We start from the raw sequence: 10,827 nt of genomic DNA, 5'->3' as shown, positions 1-10,827 counted from the left end.
ATGAACATAAAAGAAGGCATTTGATGTGATGAGCACTGGGTATTATACACAACTGATAAATCACTGAATGCTACATCTGAAACTAAGTGTGTATTATATGTTGGTTAGTTGAATTTAAAAATTTTAAAGTATTGTTCTCCAACAAAAAGAAATAGATCTACAGTTTCTAACTTAAGATGTTTCTCTTGGTCTGTTCATTTTTCTCTAGCATTTTGCCTTGGAAAATTTCAGCCAACCAGTACTCTCTGAGGTGTCATCCATACTGAAAGTGTCTTCTCTCTTTTTCCTTCCTGGTCTTTGTGGCTTTCTGCTCTGCTGGGGCTGCCATCAACAATGTCAATGAAGAATATAACTTTATCCTCTGACTTTATCCTCCTGGGGCTTCTGGTGAACAATAAAGCTACAGGGATCGTTTTTGCTGTTATTTTTGCTATTTTCATGGTGGCTGTAACTGCAAATCTGGTCATGATATTCTTGATTCAAATGGACTCTCGTCTCCATACACCTATGTATTTCCTGCTCAGCCAGCTGTCCATCATGGACACCTTTTTCATTTGTACCACTGTCCCAAAACTTCTGGTTGACATGGTTTCTAAAGAGAAGACCATTTCCTTTGTAGGTTGTGGTATCCAGATCTTCCTCTACTTGACCATGATTGGCTCAGAGTTCTTTCTCTTAGGCCTCATGGCCTATGACCGCTACGTGGCTGTCTGTAACCCTCTTAGGTATCCAGTCCTGATGAACCGCAGGGTGTGTCTCCTGCTGGCTGCTGGTGCCTGGTTTGGTGGGTCCCTGGATGGCTTTCTGCTCACCCCCATCACCATGAATGTCCCTTACTGTGGCTCCCACAGTATCAACCATTTTTTCTGTGAGATCCCTGCAGTTCTCAGACTAGCCTGTGCTGACACATCCTTGTATGAAACCCTAATGTACATCTGCTGTGTACTCATGTTACTCATCCCTATCTCTATCATCTCAACCTCCTACTCTCTCATCTTGTTAACTGTCCACCGAATGCGCTCTGCTGAAGGCCGGAAAAAAGCTTTCACCACTTGCTCTTCCCACTTAACCGTAGTCAGCATTTTCTATGGAGCTGCCTTCTACACTTATGTTCTACCCCAGTCCTTTCACACTCCTGAGCAGGACAAGGTAGTGTCAGCCTTCTATACCATTGTCACCCCCATGCTCAATCCTCTTATCTACAGCCTCAGAAACAAGGATGTCATGGGGGCATTTAAAAAGATGTTTTTGCAATACTCATCTGCTCAAAAAATATCCTCAAGTGATGTTTAAGGATTCAATAAACTCACAAAAGGTCTTCCTAAGAACATTTTCTATCATCTTATTTCTTATTTCAAAGACAACTACTTGGTCATCTGTCAAAGATAATTTAAAATTGATGATTAAGAGGATTTACCATCTCTAGTTTCTTGTTACCAGAGGAGAAAACCAAAGATTTTCCAATAATTATGCAGATAGATTTTGGCTATCAACAATGAGGTATTATTACATTGGTTAAAGAATTCATCTAATTCTGGTTATTGCCTCTCAGACTAAATAAAGTGGGGGGGGGGGTTCCCCATAGCACTTGTGGTAAAAATAGTGACTGTCAAATACTAGGCCACAATAAATAGTTGAGTAAGCTAAACTGACTGAATTTTGAATGTTCAAGCATTACACAACCATTTAAAAGGAATATAATATTTAACATCAAAGAAAACTACTATGCCTTTTTCCAAGTTATTTTAATAACAGAGTTCTAGGAAAGATGATGTCTTTGGGAAGAAAATTTACATTGCCCAATTCTGTGTGATTCATCAACAGGACTTGGATGCAATTCAGATTTGTTTGGAGTGAGATGAAAAGCTTTTGAAGAATTTTCTGTATAGACATACTTGATAAGATGTAAATTTTTATGTGGACTATTTTATGCACACTTAGAACAGGGAACTAGATTGCATGCAAGAAGACAACTCAGGAATCTTCAAATGAGAGAAAAGATTGAATTGAGTAGTTACACAAGATTTAGCTCACGGAAAGGATGACTGTTAAGGAAAAAAGTGAAATGAAAGATAAGTCAATTGACCTCAAGGTAAAGGAAGCTAGAATTTCTACTTACTGAGATTTTGAAAACTTTTAGAGTGGCAGGAAAGAGTAAGAGAAATCAATAATTCAGTTGTTGAGAAACTTTTGAAATATCTATTAGATACACGAAGCCAATCAGGGTTGAGGTTGTAGGTAAGGGCTGAAGGTTTAAATATAGTAGTCTTCAGAATAGAAAGACTAAAGACATAGGATTAGATGAAACTTAGGTAAGAGTAAAGAGTTAAGACCAAGGCAACTGGAGGCACCTGGGTGGCTCAGTGGTTGAGGGTCTGCCTTCAGCTCACGGGCGTGATCCCAGGGTGCTGGGATTGAGTCCCACAATGAGATCCCTGCGAGGAGCCTGTTTCTCCCTCTGCCTATGTCTCTGCCTCTGTGTGTGTGTGTGTGTGTGTGTGTCATGTATGAATAAATAAAGTCTTTAAAAAATTTTTTAAAGACTGGCAACTGTGTTCAGCTGGAGAGACAGTAATACAAGAGACAGTGATTGATGGAGTAAGGAGAATTCATATCTCAGATAAAAGTGAGAAACTTCAAAACTGGGAGTATTACAACTGCAGTAATTGTTGGGTTATAATGAGAGCTTTGAGTTGGCCACTGTATTTGTCAACACAAACATCAATTATGACCTTAATAGAAGCAATTCCAATGGAGTTGTGTTCCAAGAGGATTCAGAGTAAAATAGAAGGGGAGAAAATGGACAAGATGGGTACAGTTTAAGTACCTTTTTTAAATGAGAGCAGATAAGTGGAGCAGCAGCTGGAAAGGGATAAATGATATCAATATGTTTTGTTGTAAGATATTGCAGATATGTTGTTAAAGGGAATAATCTACACAAAGTATAAATTGATAATGGAGGAAGTTTCTTCCATAAGATAACCTTTGAGAGATATAGAAAGCTTAGAAACCAATTTAGAAGTAAAGAGGTTGATTTTTTTTTGAGTTAACATGGTCATTTCATTTGCTATGAGAGCATAGGTGATACAGGTAAGTTCTCTGATTTCTATTTTCTCAGTGTAATTGGAATCAAGGAGAGCTTCTACTTGTGAAGGGATGGAATGATTTCTAAAAATTTGTGAAAAGAAGAAAACATCTTGGAGCTCAATTGAGTAAATGAATAAATTAGAGATATTAGGATTGCAGGGTAGTCTTGGGAATGATTTATGATTTAGCACAGGCATGTTTGTCAAATAGTCGAATAAGTGGTACCTAGCAAATAGTAAACACACAATGTATTACCTACAATTAATTATGGCAATAGAAATGACAAGAAAAACAGAAAAAAACAACTGCTATCACTACTTCTACAGACTTAGCATTTCTTATATGAATAAAATATGTAGTAATCATTTGTTTTTCCAATACCTAGACCTTGAAGCATGTATTATTTATAGTTGTTTATTTCAGTGAATTGATCTCTCTGTGAAATTAAGGGTTTTTTAACCAAAATTATTGGCCATGTGGAGCTTATTGTATAACATGATACAATTTGGAATCATAAGGTAACATACTGTCCCCTCAACATACTAATTATTTAAATATATGAGTTAAAGACACCCCAGAGTACATTTAGTCTTTAAACTAGTCTTTGTGATGCCTTCTCTGGTGACAAGCTGTATTATCTAATATATTCAGTGAATAGTCTTTCTGTTACAATAGATTATTAAAATGTTTAGACTTCTATCTTTGCATATGCCCAGTAACTGTTCAGCTTTTGAGCTAATTTTTTTTTCTGAGTTGATTTTTTTTTCTTATTCAAGTTTAAATGTTTTAAATTACTTCTACCCTACATGCCAATTTCAGATGCAAAGGAGAGTGACGTTAAGATTACAGGCTTGTACTTAAACTCACTGGTGTTTGACTCTCGTTTTTTTAATTTCTGTGTTGTGTACCCTTGGACATGTTACCTAACCTCTCTGTACCAAATTTTCCTGTCTTAAGGAAGGATAGCCTGTTAAAATCAAGAAAGGGAACAGTGTATTTACAACAGAGATTTTCTGAGTTTGTGACTTCTTGAGGTAAAGGTAGTTCTACTTTTATCATATGGTCATTTATGATTTTTCTGTGGGTTCTCAAGGCACAATTCTCACCAACAGTCCCTCTTCATTCAGTAAATAACTAACACTTTAAATACCTTAACTTATACTTTAAATAACTTATATTTTAAATACCAAACTCAATCATTCATGATTATATCTGGGACACTTATATTTCTCCTCTTTACCCTTTGGCTTGATGTATATTTACAGGGAGAATAAATCCATAAATTTGAAGAAATCCCCAGGGGATTTTTTTTTTTTAGATTCTATCTAGCCCCCCATTAAGTATTACTAAACCAAATTGGCATCAACCATCTGCCACCTTGTGGATAATTAATACATTACATTATTCTAAAACTAGAATATGTCCTTGGTGTGTCCCTTAAAACATAGAGAAATTAAGGAGTCAATCCCACTTACAATTGCACCCAGAAGCATAATACCTAGGAATAAACCTAACCAAAGACGTGAAGGATCTATACCCTAAAAACTACAGAACACTTCTGAAAGAAATTGAGGAAGACACAAAGAGATGGAAAAATATTCCACGCTCATGGATTGGCAGAATTAATATTGTGAAAATGTCAATGTTACCCAGGGCAATGTACGCGTTTAATGCAATCCCTATCAAAATACCATGGACTTTCTTCAGAAAGTTGGAACAAATTATCTTAAGATTTCTGTGGAATCAGAAAATACCTCAAATAGCCACGGGAATATTAAAAAAGAAAACCATAGCTGGAGGCATCACAATGCCAGATTTCAGGTTGTACTACAAAGCTGTGGTCATCAAGACAGTGTGGTACTGGCACAAAAAACAGATACATAGATCAATGGAACAGAACAGAGAATCCAGAAGTGGACCCTCAACTGTATGGTCAACTAATATTTGATAAAGGAGGAAAGACTATCCACTGGAAAAAAGAGAGTCACTTCAATAAATGATGCTGGGAAAATTGGACATCCACATGCAGAAGAATGAAACTAGACCATTCTCTTACATCAGACACAAAGATCAACTCAAAATGGATGAAAGATCTAAATGTGAGACAAGATCCCATCAAAATCCTAGAGGAAAACACAGGCAACACCCTTTTTGAACTTGGCTACAGTAACTTCTTGCAATATACATCCAGGAAGGCAAGAGAAACAAAAGCAAAAATGAACTATTGGGACTTCATCAAGAGAAGAAGCTTTTGAAAAAAAAAAAAGAAGCTTTTGCACAGCAACAGAAACAGTCAACAAAACTCAAAGACAACCTACAGAATGGGAGAAGATATTTGCAAATGACCTATCAGATAAAGGGCTAGTATCCAAGATCTATAAAGAACTTCTTAAACTCAACAGCAAAGAAACAAACAATCCAATCATGAAATGGGCAAAAGACATGAAAAGAAATTTCACCAAAGAAGATATACACATAGCTAACAAGCACATGAGAAAATGCTCCGCATCACTTGCCTTCAGGGAAATACAAATCAAAACCACAATGAGATACCACCTCACAGCAGTGAGAATGGGGAAAATTAACAAGGCAGGAAACAACAAATGTTGGAGAGGATTCGGAGAAAGGGGAACCCTCTTGCACTGTAGGTAGGAATATGAACTGGTTCAGCCACTCTGGAAAACTGTGTGGAGGTTCCTCAAAGAGTTAAAAATAGATCTGCCCAATGACCCAGCAATTGCACTGTTGGGGATTTACTCCAAAGATACAGATGCAGTGAAACGCAGGGACACCTGCACCCCGATGTTTCTAGCAGCAATGTCCACAATAGCCAAACTGTGGAAGGAGCCTCGGTGTCCATCGAAAGATGAATGGATCAAGAAGATGTGGTCTCTGTATACAATGGAATATTACTCAGCCATTAGAAACGACAATTACCCACCACTTGCTTCGACATGGATGGAACTGGAGGGTGTTATGCTGAGTGAAATAAGTCAATCGGAGAAGGACAAACATTATATGGTGTCATTCATTTGGGGAATGTAAAAATAATGAAAGGGGATAAAGGGGGAAGGAGGAAAAATGAGTGGGAAATATCAGAGAGGGAGACAGAACATGAGAGACTCCTAACTCTGGGAAAGGAACAAGGGGTGGTGGAAAGGGAGGTGGGTGGGAGTGGGGGTGACTGGTAATGGGCACTGCCAGATTCTTCTGGCATCTACATCTTCTGGCATTTGATGGGATGAGCACTGGGTGTTATGCTATATGTTGGCAGATTGAACTCCAATAAATAAATAAATATATATATATATATATGGTTAGGAAAGTAAAACACACAAAATAAAATAAAAAATAGACTACAAAATATGACATTAATGGTATTTTTATTTAAATTCAATTAACCAAGATATAGTATATCATTAATTTCAGATGTAGTGTTCAATTATTCATTAGTTGCATATAATACCCATTTTTCATGCATGTGATGTATTAAGGGTATATTTGAAAAATTCATGTTGATTTGTTTTTATTTCTGTCATTAAGTATTTTCTGCACTGAGCAGTTTTGGTTGACAACATCATCAATATTAGAAGCAGTACTCTGTTTTTTAAAAGCACAGATTAACTGGGTCTCAACCCCAATTTTGCCACTTACAGACTTGAGCAAATCACTTAAAGTTCTTTGTGATTCAATATTTTTATTGTCTTTATTGTCCTGAGCATTATGAAGTGGAGCTTTCCTTGCTTACAATTCTTGCTTTAGTTTTTGTCATCAGCATAATCATTATTATTGTACTCAGCACCCAATGTGTATTTTGGATCAAGAGCTAAAGCTCAATAGTCAGAAACCTGAGTGTAAGTCTAAGGGGATACAAACAGTTTACCATTTTCAGGTGCCTGGACTTGTAGGAACAATTAGCTGATCATGATATCCAGCTCACTGAATGGGAAAATAATTTGTTGGAGTACTTATGTTTTTAGTTGTTCTCTGTAACAGTCATGAGGTGTAAACTGTTGTTAACCCATTATAGTGATGTGTGCAGCTATCCCCTCCATTAGTGCCTGGTCTTTAAATTGTCTGTCTCTTTACATTTTTATAACTAAAAGCAAGATAGTTATCTAAAGTACCTGTACATTGGGGAAGAAATTCTTTGTTGGGCATATTTACTTGTAGCTATTTTCTATAAATTTTCTCCTTGATTGGCCCATATTTTTATGTGTTTTCCATTCTAGCATATGTATTTAAGGCATTTTTAAACATTACTTATAATTTTAGATGAATTCACACAATCCCATTGCATGACAATGAAATGTCTTCTTAATCTGTCACTAAGATTTTTCTATCATTAATATGAACATTTAAAATTTATGAAGTAATTTACCAATGATAAATATGCAGAGATTTTTGGTAAGAAAGTATCACTATCCCAAGTTTTATGCTTCTAATATCAGAAAAGCCCTTAGCCCTGAGCTGTGAACCAGACTTGGAGAAGAAAATCCACAAAGCCAGTTGCCACCACTGGAATCCTGCAGAAGTACTGCAGGGAGTGGTAATGAGGTAAAAAGACTGTGAGGTATGGCGCATGGCTGATGTGGAAGGCCCTATTTCAAGTGCAAGAGAAGATCAAGCAGGCAGAGAGTGAATTCTTCCTTCCTCTGCTTTTTAATTCTATTCAGGTCCTGAGTGGATTGGATGATACCCATCCCCATCAGAAAAGGTGACATGTTTTCCCCAGTCCACCAGTTCAGTTGCTAATTTCATCTAGATACATTCACAGACAAATTCAGGAATAATATTTAATCTGGGCACCCCATGACCTGATCAAGTTGATTGGCTCATATGGTGTTTAAAAACAGAATAATATGATAGGCTTGGGGCTCAGAGTCCATAGGGAAATACCTGGCACAAGTTTGAATAGATGTAATGTGAATTTAGGTCCCTTCCACTCTTCTGGCATCTACGCACAAACATACATCTCCCATGATGCCAATAGTTCTACTGATTTTGTTAAATTGAGATTGAATTTTTATATTACGATATTAAAAATATTTACACTAAAGTCTTTAGTTGCATTTTGTTATATTTCCTTTAAGATGGCATGTTATTGTTTTTTCCAGAATAAATCAGGTCTCGGGGTAGTTTATTTGCTTAATTTATTTTTTTTCTGCCTTATGTATCCATTCCCTTTTGATAAATATCCCCTGGGTATTGTGACTGCTTTAGAATTCTCCTAATCTCTTCTTTCTGAGCGATCTCTTCTGTAGCTTGTCTTCCTGCTCCCATGTACACTATATCTGCTTGCCTGGAACTTAGCTGCACAGAGCTCCTCCTGAGAGGTTTCTCCAACATTAACTTTTCTCCTTGTACCCCCACCCTCACCCGGATGTCTGTATTCCAAGCTCTCCTCTTTCTGTTTTTTTTTAAAGATGTTATTTATTTATTCATGAGAATACACAGAGAGGAGAGAGAGAGAGAGGCAGAGACACAGGCAGAGGGAGAAGCAGGCTCCACGCAGAAAGCCCAGTGTGGGACTCAATCCGGAACTCCAGGATCACACTCTGGGCCAAAGGCAGGCCCTAAACTGCTGAGCCACCTGGGCTACCCTGTTTTTGGTTTTGGTTTTTTTGTTTTGTTTTGTTTTGTTTTAAGATTTTATTTATTGGTTCATGAGAGACACACAGGGAGAGGCAGATACATAGGCAGAGGGAGAAGCAAGCTCCATCTGGAGAGCCTGATCTGGTATTTGATCTCAGGACCCCTCCCAGGATCACTACCTGAGCCAAAAGCAGATGTTCAACCACTGAGCCCCCCTACAGTACTTTAAATGGAACCATTAAATGTGTGTCATTATGGTCCAAGAAAAGTTCTCAATTATTTTTAGAGTGTACATATTTTATTAATTCCATTTCACTGCAACAAAAATATTGTAAACTAATTCTCCAACACAGTTTGCTAAAATACTGCAAAATCCATATTTTCTAGCCATGAAAGAATTGAGTGTGTCAAGAAAAAAAAAGGAGGGGGAATCTCTAACTTTGAAACCACCTGATAATTCACAAATTCTCACAGCTAATTAGAAACTGAACATGCAGTGAAGCTTGTGGTTTTATGGTATAGATTCAAGAAGGCCCCACTTACATCCCAAAATCCCATTATTCCACTTTGGATGGTCCATCCACTTAGACCTACACTATCAAGCTCATTGTCCTCATTCACCTGGTCTCCATATCTACAGTGTTGCTCTTCTCCAATTATTCCCAATTATTTAACTTTTCTAAAATCCAGGTCTGGTCATTTTATCATCATTTGTAAATACCTAGAGCATAAAAGGGCAAGAAATGAGGGTACAAAGTGAACCTGGAAGGAGAGGCCATTGGAACATTTCCCTCCTGTTTGGCCAACCACCTGAACTTTGCTTATCATGTTACTGTTCTGTGGCATCATATCCTTGAGCAAAAGCTCTGGACCTACCCAGGCTCCAGTACTCGAAAGAAGGTAGCATCTAGTCATTCATTGTTCAACATTGAGATCTCGGGTCTCCTCTCAGCCTCTTTGTTGGGCTGAACTCACATGTCATAGGTAGAACTGATGTGTCCTTATTAGCTGCACCCTTTCTACATGAGGCTCAAAACAATTTGTGTATTTTATTACAACTATTTCCACAAAGTGCACCTACAGATCAAATTCCTTAGGGCAGTAGGCATTTGTTATTTATATGTTAAATTCATTAGCAGTTTGTTATTATTTTTATTATAATATGGCATTGGGTATGTTTTTTGAACAAATGAAGGATTGGTTGTTTGATGGTCTTCCTCTGCCTGTTTGAATAATAAGTTATATACTTCAAATCTCAGCTCTGATGCCACCTTATGCTGGAAAGCTTCACTATGCTCTCCTCCTCTTGGGGTTAATATTTTTCTCATAGTACCTTCAGCCACAATGAACTAATGATTTCAGAGAGGAAACAGCCACTGGATGTATTCAGGTTTGGAACCTAAAGAACAAAATCACCATAATTTTAAAAAGCCCAACAAATGGGTGATGGGCACTGAGGGGGGCACTTGATGGGATGAGCACTGGGTGTTATTCTGTATGTTGGCAAATTGAACACCAATAAAAAATAAATTTATTATTAAAAAAAGGAAAAAAAAAAGGCCAACAACTGGATTGTTGCAGTAATGATCAGTCATGTTAATATGTGCATCATTCCCAAGATTTGTCACTTATACTACCACCATACTGCAAGGACAAATTATTAAAATAGATCAAAGTCCAATGTTTTATGTTTTATTTTTATGTTATTTCAAATTTGCAGGAAATCACTGATTAAAATAATAATAGTATAATTAAAACTCATATACCTTTTGCCTAGGTTCTCCAATATCTTTATATCCATTTACATTATCATTTCTCTCTCTATTTATCTCTCATCAGTTACACAGCTTATTATATTGTTTGTAAATATTTTATTATGTATTTCTTAAGAATATGAATATTCTTCCAACGAATCACAGTGGAAACTTCAGAAAATGTAACATGGATACAACACAATTATTCAAATATTTTGAATGCAGAAGTGTAAAAATGAAGAGCCTTTCAGTACAAGGAAATGATTCCTCCAAAAGACTGAATAGGTGATAACGCAGCATGGTGTGACAATCTGAGGAAAAACATTGGGAGAGCATACAAAAGTTTTCATTTGTAGAGTGAAGGGAAAAAAAACATTAGTACAAATGCTTT

At 36.9% G+C, this 10,827-nt stretch overlaps 1 protein-coding gene across 1 annotated transcript; it reads left to right on the top strand.

Annotated features, from left to right (window-relative positions):
- Positions 1-333: 333 nt before the first annotated feature.
- Positions 334-1,293, top strand: LOC144288389 (olfactory receptor 2T11-like). The gene has a single exon (XM_077855898.1). The coding sequence runs from the start codon at positions 334-336 to the stop codon at positions 1,291-1,293; it is 960 nt and encodes a 319-aa protein (XP_077712024.1).
- Positions 1,294-10,827: the final 9,534 nt, after the last annotated feature.

Source organism: Canis aureus, chromosome 18 (genome assembly GCF_053574225.1).
Source record: "Canis aureus isolate CA01 chromosome 18, VMU_Caureus_v.1.0, whole genome shotgun sequence".
In the NCBI taxonomy this organism is placed as follows: Eukaryota; Metazoa; Chordata; class Mammalia; order Carnivora; family Canidae; genus Canis; species Canis aureus.
Note: the sequence above shows the minus strand (reverse complement) of the source record. Positions and strands in the feature narration are given on the sequence as shown.